This window comes from Vespa mandarinia, chromosome 20, assembly GCF_050613455.1.
Source record: "Vespa mandarinia isolate Hongniang chromosome 20, ASM5061345v1, whole genome shotgun sequence".
In the NCBI taxonomy this organism is placed as follows: domain Eukaryota; kingdom Metazoa; phylum Arthropoda; class Insecta; order Hymenoptera; family Vespidae; genus Vespa; species Vespa mandarinia.
The window spans coordinates 2,460,001-2,482,050 of record NC_140829.1 but is presented as its reverse complement, the minus strand read 5'-3'; the positions used below and the strand labels follow the sequence as shown (position 1 = coordinate 2,482,050).

At 28.7% G+C, this 22,050-nt stretch overlaps 4 protein-coding genes across 9 annotated transcripts in view; 1 reads left to right on the top strand and 3 right to left on the bottom strand.

The window, feature by feature from the left end:
- Positions 1 to 30: 30 nt before the first annotated feature.
- On the top strand, positions 31 to 13,580 carry LOC118447365 (signal recognition particle subunit SRP72-like). 3 transcript variants are annotated; one of them, XM_035879238.2, is made up of 9 exons: positions 31 to 181; positions 438 to 555; positions 643 to 898; positions 982 to 1,461; positions 1,548 to 1,910; positions 2,002 to 2,306; positions 2,400 to 2,612; positions 2,704 to 2,835; positions 13,437 to 13,580. In XM_035879238.2, coding segments are annotated over exons 1-9 (1,968 nt in total). In that variant the 5' UTR covers positions 31 to 81; the 3' UTR covers positions 13,438 to 13,580. The 3 variants fall into 3 exon arrangements, with proteins under 3 accessions (XP_035735131.2, XP_035735133.2, XP_085519320.1); XM_035879240.2 differs by lacking the exon at positions 13,437 to 13,580 and adding an exon at positions 3,000 to 4,036; XM_085663194.1 differs by lacking the exon at positions 13,437 to 13,580 and having other exon boundaries at positions 2,704 to 2,839.
- LOC118447359 (uncharacterized) lies at positions 3,044 to 13,549 on the bottom strand. Of its 2 annotated transcripts, XM_035879222.2 has the most exons (8): positions 13,408 to 13,548; positions 11,576 to 11,725; positions 8,747 to 8,958; positions 7,794 to 7,965; positions 5,355 to 6,585; positions 4,957 to 5,200; positions 4,519 to 4,755; positions 3,044 to 4,358 (listed from the first exon to the last, which is right to left on the bottom strand). In XM_035879222.2, the coding sequence occupies exons 1-8, from the start codon at positions 13,485 to 13,487 to the stop codon at positions 4,294 to 4,296; spliced, it is 2,391 nt and encodes a 796-aa protein (XP_035735115.2). In that variant the 5' UTR covers positions 13,488 to 13,548; the 3' UTR covers positions 3,044 to 4,293. The 2 variants fall into 2 exon arrangements, with proteins under 2 accessions (XP_035735115.2, XP_035735116.2); XM_035879223.2 differs by lacking the exon at positions 11,576 to 11,725 and having other exon boundaries at positions 13,408 to 13,549.
- Positions 13,581 to 16,225: 2,645 nt separating the features above from the next.
- Positions 16,226 to 17,808, bottom strand: l(3)73Ah (polycomb group ring finger 3-like lethal (3) 73Ah). The gene is made up of 5 exons (XM_035879289.2): positions 17,558 to 17,808; positions 16,997 to 17,295; positions 16,762 to 16,907; positions 16,482 to 16,625; positions 16,226 to 16,394 (listed from the first exon to the last, which is right to left on the bottom strand). Exons 2-5 carry the CDS (start codon positions 17,253 to 17,255, stop codon positions 16,269 to 16,271), a joined length of 675 nt encoding a protein of 224 aa, XP_035735182.1. The 5' UTR covers positions 17,256 to 17,295; positions 17,558 to 17,808; the 3' UTR covers positions 16,226 to 16,268.
- Positions 17,809 to 21,400: 3,592 nt separating this feature from the next.
- Positions 21,401 to 22,050, bottom strand: part of LOC118447351 (fibroblast growth factor receptor homolog 1) — a 36,566-nt gene continuing 35,916 nt past the window's right edge. For all 3 annotated transcript variants that reach the window (XM_085662909.1, XM_035879207.2, XM_085662910.1), the window contains one exon: positions 21,401 to 22,050. This exon is cut by the window's right edge and continues 721 nt beyond it. The gene's annotated coding sequence lies outside the window, so the exon portion shown is untranslated.

Sequence of the window (22,050 nt, the reverse complement as noted above, 5' to 3'; positions counted from 1 at the left end):
AAAAATCATCTTCCTACAAATTACACTATCCAATCCTATTAATTATAAGTTCCACGTTGTCAGATTTGTCAAGTGGACAATATGACTTCGAAGGAAAGCAATATTTTTGCGTTATACGCGGAATTAAATAAATTAGGCCAAAATGCAGAATATGAAAGAGCATTGAAAACTGCTAATAGAAGTATGTACATTTCAAATTATAGCATGTCTTTAAAATTATATAAATATAAAATTATATTCGACAATATTTGATAATTATACAAAACATAACCTATGTTCTTTCTTATGATAACACTTATATTACACATGTTATTATTAACAGATCGAGTATTGTATAAATATTTTGTTCAGTTATTTATTATCAGAATCTCTTTAGAAAGAAATATTATTTGAAGGTATGTGTTAAAATTTTATATTATTTTTTGTTTTTATCATAGTTCTAGGCAGTATGCAAGATGAGGAAGCTGCATTTCATTGTAAAGTAATCTGTTATATCCAATTGTCAAAATTTAATGAAGGATTGCAATTGATAACAAAAAATCAAAAATTGGCGATGTATGACAATTACTCTTAATTATATTTAATATTTTTACATACATAGAAAATAATTATTTATAAATGTTATGATACATTTTTTTTTAGAAATCTTGACTTTGAGAAAGCTTATTGTCTCTATCGTTTAAATCAGGTAGCAGAAGCCTTGAAGGTAGTCGAGGGTATACAAAATCCTTCTTTAAAAGTAAAAGAATTGAAAGCACAAATATTATATCGACTTGAAAAATACGAGGAATGTTTCACCATTTACAGAGACATTATAAAAAATTCAGACGATGAATATGCAGACGAGAGGGAAACTAATCTAGCTGCAGTTCTTGTGAATTTGAAAATTGAAAATTCAGTGAGTTTTGGATGTATATTATTTATGGAAATATTCATTGCTTTTATTTAATTGATTCAATGTTCTTTAATTTAATTTTTCAGTCTATGGAACTTCCATCATTGCAAGAGGATACTTATGAGTTAATATATAATGCAGCTTGTCAATTGATTGCGCTTGGAAATTTAAATGATAAGAGTATGTTGGTAGAAGCAGAAAAGAAACTGAAAGCAGCAGAAAAAATGTGTAAGGAAGGTTTAGAAGAGGATGGAGCCACAGAGGAAGAAATAGAAAATGAACTTGGGATTATAAGAGTACAACTAGGATGTTGCTTGCAACTCCTGGGACGTGAGAAAGAAGCTCAAACTTTATACACAGCTGCTTTGAAATCAAAACCAGATGACATTGCGTTAGTCGCCGTAGCGAGCAATAATCTCGTTTGTTTGAATAAAGATCAAAATGTGTTTGATAGTAAGAAAAGAATGAAAAGTGCCACGCACGAAAGTTTGGAGCATAAGTTGACTTCAAGGCAAAGAAGAATTATAGCATACAATCAATGTTTATTAGCCTTATATACTGATCAGGTAATAGAGATAATTAACAAGTAGTTTTAGTGGACATATACTTTAGTTATGTTTCTATATATTATGAATTAATTTCTGACTTATAGGGAGAACAATGTCAACAATTGTGTAATAAACTTGCAAAAGATTATCCAGCTTTGGCAGCAGATGCTATGTTTGTAAAAGCTATTCAACTTAGCAAGGATGGTAAATCTCAAGATGCAGCTAAATTATTATTGGAGTATGCAACTGCTGAAAAGGAATTGCAGATGAAACTAGTTGCAGTTCAACTTCTTTTGAGTCATACCGAAAGAAAAGAGGCCATTAACATACTCGAGAATTTGTCAGAATCTGATAGATCGTTGCCTGGCGTAGTTAGTGCGCTGGTTACTCTTCATATGGCAGACAATAATAGGGATAGAGCGTCAGCTGCATTGAAAAATGCAGTAAATTATTATAAAAAACATAAGGTATAAAGTTTGTAGAAAACTAGATATTAATTACGTAAGTGCTTGTTTGATATATAAATTGTTACAAAAAAGAATTGATTTTCTTTTTTAGGCAACCACAACAAATTTAGGCGATTTATGGCGACAAGCTGCTGACTTTTATCTACGTGGTGGAGAAATTCAGGTTGCTGCAGATATATTGCAGGAATTAGTAGACTCGTCTCCATCCGATACGAAAACTCTGGCACAATTAGTAGTGGCCTATGTACAATTTTGTCCTGCGAAAGCTCACCTTTTGTACAAAAGGTTACCACCGCTACACGATCTCGCAGAAACGATAAATGTCGACGCATTAGAAAGTAGCAATTGGGTTATTGGTACAAAAGTTGTCCGAAAGAAAGTAGAACCTTCTCCTGGGTTAGTAATTTTTAATTACATCGTCTGTCGTTGATTCATCTTACAAAGTAAATAGTATAACCCGTATATCAAATATTCATTTTCTACGTATAGTAAACCAATTGTGGACCAGACATTAAAGAAACGTAAAACTCGCAAACGTAAAGGAAAATTACCGAAGAATTACGATCCAAATGTTCCTCCCGATCCTGAGAGATGGTTACCAAGGCACGAACGTAGTAATTTCAGAAAGAAGCGAGATAGAAGAAATCGAGATGTAGCAATGAAGGGTACGCAAGGTGTGGCAACTGGTGCAAGTGATCTATAGTACGTAAATAATTATTTATGAGTTGAAATTTTTTTGATAGAAAGTAATTAAGAACGTCCATCTAATATTTGATTATATTACGTTTTGTAGTGATATTACAAAAATGCCTGTCAATACCAAGCCTTCCCCTAATCCTCGACATAATAATACCGTGGAAGTGTCTGGGCCACGTCAACAACAACGTAAAGTTCAGCAAAAGAAAAAGAAGAAAGGTGGCAAATGGTAAATAATCAATGAACACAACTGTTCTATATATATATATATATAAAGCAATGAGTCCATTAGGATTGTTATTTCATGGAAATAACAAAAATGAAAAAAAAAAAAAAAATAAAGAAAAAGCAAACTACATTCTGTAATATTATCGTGTTCATATATATGTATAGATTTTTTATATCATTCATGAAGGAGGAAAAAAAAGAACCATGCATTATCGCTACAAATACGTAAAATAACTTTATTCCAATAAATTCTTCCTGTCACAAGGTATGACAGATTGAAAACGTAACACGTAATATAAGGTAACACTTTATCCATACATTGACTAGGATTTTGGTGGTATTATATATGACCTTTTTTTATTTGTAACAGTTATATATAAAAATACAATCTATTGTTGTTTCTTTTGAAAATCTATGGTATTTCATAAACATCGTGACTGTGCGTCGATTCTCAACATTCTTATTTAACAGGCATAAAGTAAAAAACAGTTTGCTTTCTAACGGAATTAGTTTACGATATATATATATATATATATATAATTCGATGAATACATTTTGAAAATTTATCAAATCGTGTAACTTTCGAAAAAGACCTTTTTTTTCCATCACATATATTTAATATACATAATAATCGATAAGCACGCGTATACGACAAATCCTCATCATAATATCTTAAAATCCTAATTTATTGTCTTTCATAAAATTGCACAGAGTAAAAACTTATAACAATATGCCATTTTCACAACTTCTTCGTAAACAGACTCCGTCCTAATAAATCTTCAAAAGTTACTAACCTTTGGGGTTTGATGATTGATTGATTGAGGGGAGGAATTGGTTGGGTGGTGGTGAGTGGGGTGGGGATGTATTAGGAGAGATTTGTTCAACGATACTCTTTTTCTTAAATTTTTCTTTTCCGGGAGATTCGTACGTAAAAAATACGATTATATATCCTGTCTCTGATCGTCACTTGGAAAATGACGTATCGAAAAAGAAAAAAAGAAAAAAAGGAAAAAAAAAAGAAAATGAAATTCACTAAATAGCTCGCGTATTATATATAATATATATATATATTTTTTTTTTGTTTTTTATGATATGTAAGTACGATAAATTAACTTTTCATTTCGTATCCCATATTATTTTTCGTTTTCTTCCTTTTTTACTCTTTTCGTTAATATACGAAGAAAAAAAAAAGAAAAAAGTAACAGGGACACATGAAAAATCTCATAATTATTACTTCTTTCCTTTTCTTCTCTCATGCCACACTCATCTATCAAACTAATCACTTAAAATTATTACCCCTAAATCAGTAATCCTTCCGATTCTAAAAGTACGTACGTACTGTTTACGATAAAAAACATAGATGAGTAAGGCACAAATACGTGTAGAGGCAACGTAGGTCATACGATTACGAGGTATATCTTATTCCATCAGTTCATTGGACCACTAAAAGAAGGTAATGCTACTTTTGAGGGATAATACCTTCCCAAGCATCTTCTCGTTGTTTATTGGCCAATCTTCTTTTCTCTATAAAAACGAAAACGAAATACTTATTTATCTCTTTATGTATAAAAAAAAAAAAAATTTATTAAAAAAAAAAATTTATTAAAACAAAAAAAAAATTTATTTAGAAAAAAAAAAAAAGGAAAAAGAAAAAAGTGTTACCACTGTGCAAGAGGCGTTTTACCTTTAGCTTCGCGCAATACGTTCTTTTCGTGTTCGCGTTCCTGTCTCGCTGTCGCTAATTTTACACCTAGAGCACCTGTAACCAACCTTCTCGCCAAAGCGGCACAAGTTTCCGGACGACTTCTGTATGGTTGTAAAAATTCAGCGCTTTTTCTTACCTTCGTTTTACTCAATGCCGTAGCTTCGCTGAGAGGTCTGGTTTTGACGAACGGGTGTTCCGATGCCAATACCTCTGCGGCTTTTGTTAAAAATTATTTCAACGTATTATTATTATTATTATTAATATTATTATTATTATTATTATTATTATTATTATTATTATTATTATTATTATTATTATTAATTATTATTAATATTATTATGGATTAACTTTACGGTTGTAATCGTTGGTCATAATTTAATTAAATTTCTTAAATTTTCTTTAAGACATTTATCTTACCAATGAGAGGACTGCTAAAAACACCAAGACAATGGGTATCGTCGACCCATTTAAGTTCAAAGCCCCCAGTTTTGAATGGGCTAAAAACAGCGGCCAAATCGCTAGTTTTAAAATCCGATGGGAAATTGTAAATTTCAACTACATGAGCAAACTCATCGCTAGAGACCTCAACGACTTGTTTGGTATAAATTTTGTAATCGTTCTTTGGTTGTTCTATCATAACCTCGCCGACGGCCGATGTTAACTAAAGATACAAAATTATTTCTATATTTTAGATAAATTTTAATAGATATCTCGTATCTCATTTGTTATAAAAAAAAATATATATATATATATTATTATTGCATCGCAAATCTAAATTAAATTTAGATTTAATCATCATTTAATATTTTATCTACCTCTTCTATCAATGACGGATCCAAACAATCGCCATTGTCGTCGAACAAACTATCCCAGTCGCATTCGTCTCTGCTAATTTTAATCGGAGGCGAGGGAGGCGGTGCTGGTTTACTTTTTGCTCGTTCGACCTTCTTTGCTTTTTTTTCTGGCGGTGCAACAGTAACCGGCACCGGTACTACTTCCTTAACAACCTTTTTCGGTGATTCTTTATCAGTTATTACATCGGATATTATAAGAACGTTAGACACCATTGTATTTTGTCGTATGGTATTGTTACTCTCGTTATTATTCTTAACGATGGTCTCGTTACGATCCAATTCAACATTTTCTATTGGTTCATCTCTCTCGACGTTGTTCGACATTATGGATCTTTTATTAACGATCTCGGACTCGACAAATTCTTCTTCTTCTTCTTCTTCTTCTTTTTCTTCGACGTTATTACGAGTTTTATCGTTAAAATGTCTTTCCTTTTCGCAGGATGACGATGATTGCACGTTTGTAAAAATTTCTATTGACTCCTCCTCCTCCCCTTCCTCCTCTTCCTCGGTTGATAATAATAATAATTCCTTGGTCCTTACTTCTTTATTATTATCATCGATAAATTTTCTTTCCTCCAAAGATACCAATGTATCATCACTTTGTAATAGTTCAGCTTTCACTGTTTCCTTCCTTTCTTCTTCCTTCTCTTTTGCCTCTTCCTCTTTCTTCTCTTTCTCGTGCGTAGAACAATCGTTCGTTTTTGAGATCGTTGACTCCTTCTCCTCCTCTTTCTCTTCCTCCTCCTCCTTCTCCTCTTGCTCCTCCTCCTCGAGGAGTTTCACCGCTTGCCGTTTTTCTTCCTCCTCCGTATTTTCTTTCACTTTTACGCTTAATGATTTCGACGAATCAACAACAAGAATATGCGGTGAATGATCCCTGTTCGTACTCGAGTTATCCTTTTCAATAATATTTGACGTTAAACGTTCAGTCACGTTATTTAATTTCGACGATGATAATACGATCTCCTCTGTTCGCTGTTGCTGTTGTTGTTGTTGCTGTTGCCGTAACTCCTGCTGTTCTTCGCAAATAACGTTGCTGTTGGAGGAAGTTCCCGTTATTAATGTTGATCGCGATGAATCTTGCGATATAAGATTGTCCTCGTAAATACGACGCGAACCAATTTCCCCATCCACGCTTCTTCTATGCCTTGGCACGTAAACAGCACGATCTGGTCTTCTTTGACGATTATTTCTTGAAAAATTTGTATCGACAAATAAGAAACAATAATATGAAATTAATTACAAGTTTGTTTTAAATATCTATATGGCTATGTATTCCTAATAATCTGGACAACAATTTTATTGATAATTCTGCTGATCTATGAAATTCAAACCAAAAGGATCTAATAAAAGATTTAATAAGATCAATTAATGTTCATAATCCTCATTATAATCCAATTAATTGCTACTCATTAATCCAATCCATTTAGAATTTTACAAATAATAAATGTATTTTGCTAACGTGTCTCGTTAATTAATAATTCCAATCAATGAGATATTATTCACACTTATAGCTATTGCGATTGGAAATTGTCAATAATAAGATATGAGAGAGACTATGAGTCAAGTAACGACCGCTAAATACTCGTGAGTTTGAAATTCGTAAAAGTAAAATATTAAAGTATCGTAAATTTTATTTTTGATCATTAAATTGAACGTTAGGGTTGATCTTTCTTTCAAGTGGACAAATGAATTATTGCATACAATTGTATATTAGAGAAATTGGATACCGATGAAAAGTCATTTGAAAAAGTTTTTACTTTTTTTTTTTTTTATACGACGCAACGAATCGAGATCGAGCAACATTTAAAAAAAAAAAAGAAAAAAAAAACACGTTTGAACGGTTTTAATTTATTTGTTCTGATTTGTTGTCTTCTTGCGATTATCACTTTTTTTTTTTTTTTTTTTTTTTAAATATCAATGTCTGACTTTCCCACAAATAGTCTTTCAACTTTAATAAAATGATGACGAGGTCAATTCAATCATTTGTTTCGCAACCCAAATTAAAAAGTTAATGTATAAATCTTATAGAGCATCAGATAAAAAAAAATTGATAGAAACAAACGGTGATTGTTTCGCCAAAAAGTGTAATAAAATTACTTTCAAAAAAGAAAAAAAATATTTCCATGAGTAAAATGAAATTATATATGAATTTAAAATTATATTAATATAAAAATGAAAAAGCCAATGATATATTCGTCTCTGAGGTATAGAAAAAGGGTTTAAAATCATTTAGGTACACTTTTCAGAATAGTTCATAACGATTAACTATTGAAACAATTAATTTCCTTATATAAAAATTGATGAAAAAGTCAAGGCAAAAACTAAGGAACACTAGCATTACTATTTTTTTCTTTTTCTTCTTCTTCTTCTTCTTCTTTTTGCAATTAAACGGCTTACCTTACGTTCATAAAAGATGAGGTGGAGGGTAATGCAGTGATATCGTTGTTATCGTTACCGTCCTCAGTTTTAATATTAGTTAAAGTTTCTCGAGGTTGCGAACGTAGTTCATTTCTTGCTTTTCTGGCCGGAGGTGGTACATAGATTTCTACGGCAGGTGCAATGGACTTGGCTGAAGAAATAAGAGAAAAGTGTATATGTATATGTGTACATATGTGTGTATATATATATATATATATATATATATATATATGTATACACACACATACACACACAGGATGTCCACAAAACATGAGACGAAACTTATATTACTAAGATCAAATAGATGAAAAAAAGTTTATACAAACTTATATCCAAAAATCCTTTATTGTAAAGATATATAATTACTTATAAAGATATTTATGATTTATTATCCTAATTATATGAAATATTTGAAAATTCCTTCTTCCTGCAAGACTAACAAACCCTTTCATTCGAACGAATTAGTATTATAATTATCAAACTCAAATATTCAAATACTCCAACTGCATATAATTGGAAAATATATTAAATACATTTTAAATACTATTTCCAAGATTAATCTTTTGTTTCTATCGTATTTTTTATAAACCAACTCTTTTGCGTGATCCTCATAAATAGAAGTTCCCAAAAGGCAACTTATGTCAGAGTGATCTAGGAGATCAACTAATCGTTGACTAATCATTAATGCAACGAATGAAAATAAATCATACATATCTTTTAAATAAAGCATTTTTGGACATGAGTGTTTATACATGAACTTTATCCATCCATTTGATACCTTCAGTAATACATAATATAAGTTTAGTCCTATGTTTTTTGGACACCCTATATATATATATAACAGTTAACTGTTGTTACCGTAAGTTACTTTAGAGCAATTAGTACAATAGAAAAGATTGAAATATAAAAGATATAGATTTTAGAATACTTACAGTTTGAGACGATCCTTGGCTCTGTTTGCCTTTGTTGTTGTTGCTGATGATGATGATAATGATGATGATGATGATAATGGTATTGTTGTTGTTGTTGAGGACGAATACGTTCCGGTGATTTCGGTGGAGATCGCCGTTCTACAACACCCATTCCACAGGACAAATTTTTCGTAGGACTTTCTTTATGTTCTCCAGCATTTGATCCTGGCTCCCTTTAATAGCATACAAAACACAAACTCTTCATATATAATTTATGTGTGTGCATGCACGCACGTAATATATAAATTAAATAATAAATATATATATATATATATATTATAATATAATAATAAATATATATGTATATATTATAATATATATTTATTATTTAATTTATATATTATATATTTAGTTGTAAAAATAAAAAAAAAATAAAAAAATAAAAAAGTACAAAAATAAAAATAGAAAAGAAAGAAAATAGAAACTTTTGATTAGATAATTTCTTAGAAATAAAGAAACAAAGATGAGATACGTGCGATTAGATTTGAAATACACTGTATGTTTCTATGAACCAGCGTTTCTCAATTTAAACATGATAAATTTTTTAATTGGTCGTTAAATGATATCTGTTTTATTTTTTTTTTTTGCCACTTTACAATGCCAAAGTGAGGAAAGTGATTTTAATTTGTACAGATTTTTTTTCTTCTCTCTCTCTTTGTTTTTTCTTTAGATAGTTCTTCGTAAAATGTTCTTACTACAGTCAGTTCTTATCGCAAGAGAATATCGCGGTAATTAGCGACGTATCTTTAAAATAATAAACATGCATATGCATATAATTTTTTTTTAATTATTTACATATAAAGTGAATTTAATCTATGAAATTCTTCAAAATCGTATATTATAAATATTTAATTAATACTTTATAATCAGATTTTTATTTGAGGTTAGAATGAAAAGTTATTTCATTTCTTTTTTGTTTTTTTATCTCTAATATATGTTGTCTTATAAAAAAAAAAGAAGAAATGATGATAATAATATTAATAATATTAATAATAATATTAATAATAATAATAATAATAATAATAATAATAATAATAATAATAATAATAATAATAATAAATAATTAAACAAATTAAAAAAAAAAAAAAATAAATAAATAAATAAATATTGATCTGTATGTTAAAAAAATTTTGAGAAACGCTGGCATATAAAAAGAGAGAAAAATAAGAGAAAAGAAACTGAAAAAGAACACGGACGCTTATGTGTACGTAACTATGTACGTACGTAACATACGTGTATGTCTTTCTATACTATATTATATACGTGCACGAGCGAACGTATATACGACCTTGAGTCACGAGAGCCGGTCAGTTTCACTTTCGTTAGAGACGTGCCTCCTCCTCCATCGAGATTTCGCGGTACGTTCCCTTTCTTTCGTAATCGTTTCGAGAAAGTCAGAATATCTCTGACATTATAAATATATATATATATATATATATATATATATATATATATATATATATATACTCTCAATTTCTTCGAGTTAAAAAAAAAAAAAAAAAAAAAAAAAAAAACACAAAGTTCATACCAATGGTTAATTGTTATCACGTACATATATATAATATAATATATATTTTTTTTGTTTAATTATTTTACGAAGTTAATTATTAACGAATGCACGAGAAAAAAAAAAGAACTATGTATATATATATATATATATTTTTTTTTCCAGATAAGCATAAACAGTTGATTTGTTTCTTTATGTACGTATATGTGAGACATAAAAAAAAAATCATGGCTTTTTAATATTCCCATTTAAATGATATATCCTCTATGTACACATATATGTATGTATGTATGATGTGCGTATATACGTGTATATGTATGCATAATGCGTGTAATTTATACATATGAAGATTTTTTTCTTATATAAACGATCCGATAGATGTTTATATATATATATATAAATTAAGTAATTAAAAATAAAATAAAAAAAAATAAAAAACCTTGGAACCTACTATATATATATATATTATAACATAGTACATATTATTATATTATATTATGTATATAACTTAAAATAAAAAAAAAAAATAAAAATAAAAAAAAGCATGTTACTTCAACATACATACGGTTTTTATATAGATGGTTAAAATAAAAAAAAAAAAAAATACAAAAAATTAAAATTAATTATTATATATATATATATAATTTTTATATATATAATATATTTTATATATATATATAACTTAAATAATTTAATTTTTATATTATATATATATATATATATATATATATATAAATTATATATTTTATATATTAAATCATGCGTATAATCAAAAGAAAAATCGCATATGATCGACATATAAAATACGTTTCAATTTCTTCCGTTTGAAAATAATAGTAGGCAGTAGGACAAATATACAGCTATATACATACATACGTAATGTCAGTCGTTAAGCTCATAACGAAAGTGAAAAGAAGCCTTATATATATTTGTGTATCTGTGTGTATGCGTTTCGTGTGGCGTACGTGTTTTTATCGTAGTTAACGGTGTCGCGTATAACTTTACGTTTTAAAAGACATAAAATATAATTATATATACATATATATATATGTATAATATTTATTACAATTATATTTGTATATATATATACCATATAATATATATGTATACGTATAATATCTGATCCGGGATATACTAATAATTTTATATTAGGTTAGGTTAAGATAATTCGCAAAGAAACGGACTTCTCTCTCTCTCTCTTTCTCTCTGTCTCTCTCCCTCTTTCTTTCTTTCATTCTCTTGTCAGTCTGTCTTAATCTATCTTTCTCTTTCTCTCTTTCTACCTTATAACGTCCGTCTTGTAGCAGACGACGGTACGTCTGTCGAGCCCTTGGCCGATGGAGAAGGTGCGCAGGAAATCGGCAAATCGATCCTGCACAAGTTGATGTATGAGATATCGTCGATAGTTGTTTACAGGAGGAAACACAAGGACCCTGTAAAAGCGAAAGGATCGATCGAGTGTACTCTCTCTGATCGCGGATCGTGAAAAGCGCAAGAGCTCGGAATTTTAACGTAACAACGGCAACGTCGATCTCGAACGAACGGTTCCGATCTTAGCCGGCTTATACCGATGTCGCACTGCTTGGTTACCGTTGACCACCGCCGACTAACTCGATATAATGGACCGAGGAACCTCGTAGGAAAGAAAAAGGAGAAGGAGAAGGAGTAGGATGAAGAAAATACAGAAGAGAAAAGAGGGAGAGGAAGTTAACTCACGCTTTTACGTAATATATATTTCGTATACTTTCTCCCATAACCTCTTCATTCTTTCTCTCACTCTTTCCATATCTCTATCAATCTATCTATCCATTTATCAATCTCTTTTTCTTTTTTTTCTTTCTAATCAATAATTCATATCTAATGTCGTCAGATTTAACATAATGCTGCCGCCGGCGTTTTCAATTAGACCATTGTGTTTGTTTCAATATAAAAAAAAAAAAGAGAGAGAGAGAAAGAGAGAAAACAAAAGGAGAAAGAAAAAAAAGCATGACAAATCGCGATCGATACACCTCGTCATAGTACGATAAATGTATAAATGATAATACATTTGTATCTTCTTATATTTTTTTTTTCTTTTTTTTTTTTTTTTTTTTCAATCACGATCCTAACGAGAAAATTAATAATGGTTAATAAGTATATACGTTAGAAAAGGATTACTCTTAATTTTTCATACTTTCTTCTACTTTTATATATATATATATGTTTTAATTATTGAATTACTATCCGATAATGATATTGTTTCTTTTATTACTTTGCTTTTGAAAGACGCTTTATACGAAACGAAACACTAAAGAGAAACAATATTTATCCATCTATGTGTATATATATATATATATATGTATGTATGTACATCGGATATTCCTCGGAGGTATAAACCCAGATATATATTTATATAAAAGCTATGTTTGGCTTAAGAGAGAGCGGAGTCAATAGACTGATCGTTTTTAATATGTATATTATATGTTGTGTATGTATGTTTGTTGTGTGCGTGTGTGTGTGTGTAAGGCAGGGAATGAAAGAAAATCTTTTCATATTCTGTTCGTTCATTTGTCCGTTCGATCGAATTATATATATATATATTTTTTCTTTTTTATCTTCTTATCCATAATCGTAAATTCGAATTTATTAATATAACGGACTAAAAGATGACGAAGCGACGAGGGATAGTACGGGGGATAGGGGGGGAGGGATGGGGGTGTAGGGTTGGCGAGCGGTGGGAGAAGGTGTACGTACGTACGTTCGTATATAGATACATATGTATATACAGAAAGAGACTCGTTCGCCATAATAAGATGAGGTTCCGTCGATTGCGTGACCGTTACGCTAGAAGGAGGGATTCGCGCGTGAAAGAACGTGCAAACGATGAAATTGCTCTTCTTTTTTCCCTTCCTCTTTACCATCAACGCGCTTCGAGAATTCCGCCGTACAATTACTTTCGACCTTTTAACCCTCATCCCCATTCTCCCCTTCTTCTCTCATTTCTTCCCATTAAAAAAAATACGAATGAGTATTTTTTACTGTTTTGTTTATTTCTATTTTTATAATTATTTCTTTCATTATTATTATTATCATTATTATTGTTATTATTATAATTATTTTTAGTAAAATAACGTACCTTTTTTTTCTATTGTCTTTCAAAAATAGATTCACGTCGTACTCCACATCTTCGGCGAAGAGGCTATCCTGTAGGCTCATTTATCAAAACGACGACGGAGTCGCTTCAACGATGGCACAATAATAATAATAATAACAACAACAAAGACGACGACGACGACGGCACACGAGACGACACCGAGATTTTCTTTTATCGCGTCGAAAGTACATCGAGAAATGTCCGAGTCGCGTAAGCGATCTTCGTACACATTTATCTTTTACCACTCGTTTCCAGTCAGTGACGGCGGCGGCGGCGGCGGCGACAGAGGCGGCGGCGGCGGCAGCGGCAACGACCAAGACTCGTGCGGGAAAAATATAAAGAGATTTTTTCTATTCTCTTTTAGTTACGCATATATGCCGTTGTTGATGAGTGCGCTTATATCGTTATCGATGGTAGCGCTCTCTGTCGGAAATGTTTCGCGTCTAGAAAGGGAATATGACAACTAGCGCCATTCGATAGGAACGACGATAAACTGTTACTAATATTATTTATAAATTTGATCCTTTGGATGTTTAGCGCCAAAATCTTTGTTCGATGATTGGTTGATTCGACGATTCGTTTAAATCGCATTACGATTGGTTCGTGACGGTATAACATCACGAACGGCGGTATTTCTTCTTTATAGAAAATTTTCAAATAGATTCGTTTTTGTTCTTTATGATATAATAATAATATAATATAATATAATATAATGTAATATAATATAATATAATATAATATAATATAATATAATATAATATAATATAATATAATATAATATATGGATAATATTTTAATTAAAAACATTTTTCTTGCTCTTTTATTCTACCAACAACGGACGTTGAAAATATATCGGCGATCATTGGTACAGTTACTGTACAAAACATATTTATTTAATAATTTATAGATATACGCACACAGTGTACAATATACAAGCCCTAACGCTGTTAAGCGCAGCTCCTACTTTGCAAAATACACTTCTCAACATTCTAATACTTGTATATACAATCACACGTCTTTTTTCCTTAATATCGTTTCATAAAAATGATTTGATCTACTATGAGAAATAAATTCGTAACCCGAAGTTTCACTCGACAAAAGTCTTTTCAAAATATTTAGTTTTGTCGATAAAATTATCATTGTAGGTTTATAAATGTCGAGGGAAAATTCGGGTAGAATCTGATAATATATGCATCGCATAAAGCATAGAAAGTTAACAAGATCTAGAAATATGCTAGATCCAAAATTTGTATTATCTTGCTTCTTGTACAAAGCTGCATCTATGCGCGCATGATGTATATAGAATTTTGTCAAAAATATTTTATGTACAGTCAGATTATATATATTTGTGTGTGGTGGGTGTAAGTGATGAAAATTATAATGAAAACAAATTTCTATTTAATTAGACATTTAGAAAGTGCGACGGTTTTTTCTTAGATAGAAGATAATATTCGCAGGAAAGACCGTCTCTGATGATTATTGTTGCGCTTTCAAATAAAATAATATGAAATTATCTATTGATGCGTTTACATGGCAGGTTCGATGATAAGTATGGTATAACAATAATTACAAGTATGTTTACAAAAAAAACAAAACAAAAAAAAAAAAAAAGAAAAAAAAAAAAAAAAGAAACAAAAATACCTTCAACAATTTGACTACATAAATAAATACATACTTGCAATAAAAGGAAAAAATAAACTCAATCGTTAAACGTCATAGATTAAATTATAATAAACACAATGTCAGTCAATATGAAAATAGAAAATCTCGTAATTTAATGAAATTTTAAGGAATGCAATGATCGCAAGTTGCTTTCCGTATTTACTCAATATCTTAATTAGACGTCACATAGTAACAAAATTGTTGTTGTCCAAATGATTAATAATAAACAAAGAAAGCACATTTTATGATAGTGCCCAAATCAATAACATTGTTTGAAATCGATATTAGTTAGCTTTTCGTCATATATTACGTACGATATTTTTAATAACAATATATAATTTCGCGAAGTTCTTTTTAATTTTTTATGTGCATAAAACGATGTCGCTCGATTCATATCGACATAAGATATCAAAATAAATAGATTATCGATAAGACGACAACAATTTTGTATCCAATTAGGACGTAGACTTATTTAAAATATAAACATGATTCCACGAAACGTTGACATCATTTTTGTAAATATTCAATTTATACAAGTTAAATGAGACATTGCTTATTTAAAAAACAAAAATTAAAAAAAATTTTTTTAAGCTTTTATATATTTAACATTTACTTAATAACATTAAATTAATGTTGAAAATATATACGCAAAAACTTAATTTGAGGTATATTAAATAGAAAAATTAAATAAGGCATGTTCACAAATGCAATCAGTTTTCTTCAAACAGAGATCTTACGTGATAAAGAATTGTACCATTAATTGTTGAGCATCAATGTAGTTTAACAATAAGAAAGATGTTTCTCATTTAAAGATTTATGTTGTTTGTAAAGAACACAAATGTATAAATATTGCAACGAATGATGCATCAACGAATTTTATATATATATACGTGTATGTGTGTGTGTGTGTATATATATATATATATATGCATATATATGTATATATTTACACACATATATATATGATAAAATATATATATATGTATATATTTACATACATATGTATATATATATTTTTTTTACACATATATGATAAAATATATATATGTATATATTTACATGTATATATATATATATATTTTACATATATATGTATATATATATATGCACTAATATATATATATATATATAATTGATTCATAACGAGATTTTTGTAACTTTTCTATGTAAAAAACATAGTTTTAAATATCTATTCGTGGTCGATATTGTAATCTTAAGGGTGGGTCCCGGAACCTCCATCTTGTCACATATACAAACTTTAAAGTGTGATCCTTACCTAGTAATTCATCATTGCACAAAATATCAATCTGTCAAAGAACAAAAAAAGAAAATGAATGAACAATTGAACAGATAAACAATTATTTATAATGTTAACGCATTAATTGTATACATACATCTCTATATTTTTCCATGCCACTAAGAACCTTTTTGGCAATGAATTTTTTAAGATGCGTAATTGTAGCCTGTGCGGAACATCTGATAAATCTTCGCTTTAAAGTTTTCAAACTAGCATTTATACATTCCAGGCATACATTTACCTGTAATATCATATAAATATATTAACTTTAATTTAGATAAATCAATTTTCTTTTAAATAATATTAATAATAATAATAATAATAATAATAATAATAATAATAATAATAATAATAATAATAATAATAATAATAATAACCTGTTCGTCAGCTCTATGATAATCTGATTCTGCATGAGCATCTGCAGTTGCTTTTTCTTCTTCTACCTCTGCAGCGTTTGGTAAAATATCCTTGGGACATGGTAAACCTCTCGCTCTATAAAATTCTCTTTCCCTTTTGATTTCACCTAAAAAAAAAAAAAAATTATAATATATGTATTCGTAATATCTATGCAAAAAGAAAAAGGTTAGAACCAACGAATAGTTTTAGACATACTTTCTTGGAGATCTGGAACTAATTTGTAAACAATATCTTGCATTGTCCTGTCGAAACTGATATACTGAAGTGGGTGCGATTGATGTATTACTATTTGACATGTTGGACACGTATGTTTTTCTTCCAAATGTTTGACCAAACAACTTTTGCAAAATGTATGTAAGCATTCTGTTACTGTAGTAGCATCTATTAAATAACCACGGCATATCTTGCAAGTTATATGACTGTTCAAAGTTTTTAATTTTATTCTTCTTTCCATGGCACCGATAATTCACCATTTACCAAACGAATATTGTCACCTATGGAGATAATAAATATCGTGAAAAATAATTAATAATAATGAATAATTAAAATCATTTTTAATTGAAATGATTTTAATATATGATCGATAATATTGATCGAAATGATATTCATTGGACGATCCAATTTTGACCAATATCTGATATCATGAAATATTACATGAGGAATGATATTGTGTATATAAAAAAAAATATATATATATATATTGTTTGAATTGTTATTAAATATAAATAATGATAATGATCGGTTTGATGTACTTACATTACTTAGAAATGTCTGAAAAGTGGACTTATCAGGAGTTAACCTCGATTTCGAATTTATGAGGGCACACTATTTCGATTACTTGTTATGAAAATTTGTTAATAGTAATTCGTATCATTGGTTGCATTATGTTTTTGTCAAAAAGGAAGATTATAATTTATACTATTTTAAAACTAAATGTTCCAATGAAAATCGGATTAAAAACAACTTAGTGTGAATGTGGTGGCTGATGACAACAAAACGAATCGACAATGGCGCCACCTACGATTCTGCGCGTAAGATTTTTCTGGAATACCACGCGGTTCTTAGATTCGGTAAGAATAAAAGAAAAAAAAGTAAGGAAAAGGAAAAGAAAAAAAAAACGAAAGAAAAAAGAGGAAGAACAAAAAAGAAAGGTAAAAAGAATCAATAATAAAGTACATTTGAAAAGAATATAAAAAAAAAAAAAAGAAAACGAACGATTACAATTTAAATAATCATTACAAAGTATATTATCGAGAATGAATTATCATTAATACTTCGTAAGACCCACTACCATGTTATAATTTCAAATTTAAACTCTCTTACATTCATTTAATTTTTCATAACAATAAGTTTGACATTGAAAAATTATAATATTGTTTTCTTCGAATATAATTTATACGATACGATCAATATTCCTACGAATAAAATAATATTTATAAATATACTCTGTATGTAATAATAATTAACTGTCATCGAAACACATACATATATATATATATGTATATATATGTATGTATATAGATATACATAATAACGAACTTTCTTTGTATCACGTTGTAGTTGGTCGACTTGAATTAACGCCATCTTCAATAATTACAGTTGGCGCCTAATGTCATCATTGTACAAAGTGTGTCATACTCGAGTAATGTTGCACGCGAGTTAACAAAGCCGTCATTCTTTAATAATAGGTAATTGTTTTAATTGATTTCTTAATAACGATCAATTTATTATTGTCGTATTTATTAAATATATTATTTTACGATTAAATATATAACTCGGGGAAAAAATGAATGATGATGAATGATCCTACGAATTGGTGGTAGTGGACTTTTTTTCTTTTTTTCTTTTTGTTGTTTGTTTTTTTGGAAATTCATTACTTTTCAATTAGTATTTCACGGCAACAATTTATTCAACGTTTCTAATACATATTATTCAATGTTTCAGGCTTTTTTTTTTTTTTTGACTTCGTCGTTACGAGCAAACTGATTGCTGTTTATTTCATCGATGGGAAGATAAATATATATATGTATCATTAATTTCTATGGGATCAGAAAGAAGATAAAGGAACGAAGGTAAAAATCATCAATGCCATCTATGATCGTCGTCCAAAAGTAGTAAGTGATTACTCTTAGAAAATATTTTTACTCTTTTTCTTTTTTCCCCTTTCTCTATTTTTAATTTCCTTCTATTTTCAAAGAGATCTCAACGATGTTTTTTTTTTATATACATAAAATATGTATATAAAAAATCCCTCCTTTTTTCATAAACATAAAATATCGCTCAAATTATTCTTTCATTGATATACACGATTATATTATAAATCAAGGCTCGATTGAATATTTCATTTGAGTTAGAAACAATAGAAGTGAAAAAAAAAATATATATATATATATTTTTTTTTTTTCATTTTTTTTTTATTTATTTTTTTTTTATTTATTTTTTTCTTTTATGAAACATTCTGTATTGTTTTTAATTAATTAGATCTTTTTTTTCTTTTTTCTTTTTAATTGATTATCTTTTAGAAAATCATTAAACGATTATAGGTTTAAAATTAATAATCAATGAGATATTAATGCGTTAAGTATTTTATATAAATATAATATAGTAATAATGATTTTAATGGCGATTGAAATTTACAAAATACCTTATGTAATATCTTTGATATTTAACAAAATGTACGAAGAAATATAATTGAAAGATATCGATTTGTACGTACTTGTAGAAAATTTATTGAAATTTATAATTTTTTTATTTTTGTTATTATAAATTAATATCAAAGTATTTGCTTTTCGATTAACAATCCTTAGGAAAGGTAAATAACAGAAAAATTTATTTATTAACAATCGTTTTGTACGTTTTTCATTTTTTTTCTTTCTTTTCTTTTTTTTTCCTTTTATGGCCCTCTTAAAAATAAATCTAAATGTAAACGTAAATGTAACTATGAACGTTCGATAATAAATTTTTAAGTGTAAAGTATAATCGATTAAAGTATCTAATTAATCGAGAACAATACAGGATGTTCCGTAAGAAAAAAAAAAAAAACAAAGAAAAGAAAAAAGAAAAAGAAAAAAAAAACTAAAAATCTTTAACGCTTCCAATTTGTCCAGAAATCAATTGTATTTTTTTTCATACTCTATTAAATATTTAACACGTGAAATTATTTTAAACTTTTCTTTTATATATATATATATATAAAATATATGTATATATTCTTCTTTTTTGTGAAAATTTATATAGAATTTATATTTAAACGAAAAATTATTACATTATATATATATATATATATATATATATATATATATATATATGTATATATTTTCTTTTTATATATTAAACTTGATCTTAATTTATGATCAATCTGTATTGCTTCAAGAGAGATCGATAATTTTTCTTATTTTAAAAGATACAAATGTCTATTATATAAATACGAAAGAAATTTAATTCATCTAAGTACCACAGTTATTGTTATATGAACAATTATAATTAATATAAAAAAAATTCTTATATTAAACCAATACATACACATACACGTAAGATATAATCTAACAAAATGATTCTGAAAAGTTTTTGAAAGGATCGAAATATTGATTTGAAAGAAAGAAAAATGAAGGAAAAAAAAAAAAAAAAAGAAAACCAAAAAGAAAGAAAAAAAATTCTCGTGACGAATTAAAATTATAATCAATTTCATTTTTGATTAATTAAACTGTCTGATTACGCTGTAATAGGGTTTAATCACGTATATTCAATTGCTATAGGGGTAAAAATCCGTGCGACAAAATTGATTTCATTTATTTCATATGAAAACTCACGTTTACAATGATTATTCCTTTACACATAATATACATTACGTCCCTATTATCCCTTAGGTAAATGCTCTATTATTTATTACCATTCGGCTAAATCCTTTAACACCGGTATAAGCCGTTTAAATAATGGATTCGATTACAATATGTACAATATTTCGAATTAAAAAAAGGAGGAGTAAGAAAACGAGAAACAAGAAAACAAAAAAAAAGAAAAAAAAAAGAAGAAGAAAAGAAATCGCGGACGTATTCGGCTATACACACATACACAGACGCACACATACACAGACGTGCGACACATACATACACACACACACACACCATACTTTTGTCGTACATTTATTTATTTGTTTATTTATTTGTTTTCTCTCTTTTTTCTTTTTCTTCTGTTTCTTCTTCTTCTTCTTCTTCGAAGAATTTTCATCGATTTCTTTCGGTTTTTTTTGTTTCCCCCCCCCCCCCTAAAAACCGCGCTTAACGTTGATGCGCAAGTGTGAGAGATGGGGGTAGATCGCGCGCGCGCACTCATCAATAAAAAATAAAAACGGGTCATTAGTGTCTACGTAAGGGTGTTTATCGAAAAAAAAAAAAAAAAAAAAAAAAAAAAAAAATACACGGCAATGTAAGAGGAATAAATTATATCCAAGTTGAACTTAACATAAATACATATACATACATAACGTACTTACATACACAACTTTAGTGCATTGATTATTTAATATGCACTTTTGATCGTTCAGTTTTTCTCTCTCTCTTTCACTCCCTCTCTCTCTCTCTCTCTCTCTTACTTTCTGTATTTTTCTCTTGTGTTTTTTCTTTTTTTTTTTTCATATTTTAACGATACCATATTACGTACTTTTACGTACGTAATAACGCGATCTTTCGTTCGTTCGTACTTGTATATTAGATTTCTTTTTTTTTCTTTCACGTCGAGTTTACGTTCGAAAAAGAGATACGGACTCTTTTAATGGATTTAAAACGACTATTATGTTACAAAAGGAAAAAAAAAAAAAAGAAAAAAAGACGTACAAATTAAGGAAGAAAAAAAAATTGACTAGCTATAAACACAATATCATGCACCTAGCAGTGTCCCCACGTTATTCGGTCATCTTACAAGATGCCCTATTTATTATACACACACACACTCTTTCTCTCTCTCTCTCTCTCTCTCTCTCTCTCTCTCTCTATCTCTATCTCTATCTCTCTACCTCTATCTTTTTCTCACTTTTTCTCTTTCGCCGTACAATCTTCGTCGATTCGGGCGGCTTATTTGTGGGCGTCCATCGAAAGCCATTTTTTTCCTTCGTTGTTCGTTTTTTATTTTTTTTTTTATCTTCTTTTTTAACGTGTGTTTGTTTTTTTTTTTGAATTTTTTTATTTTTGTATTTTTTTTTGGATATTTTCTTGGTTTCTTTTTTTCAATGCGTTTCTCTCTCTCTCTCTCTC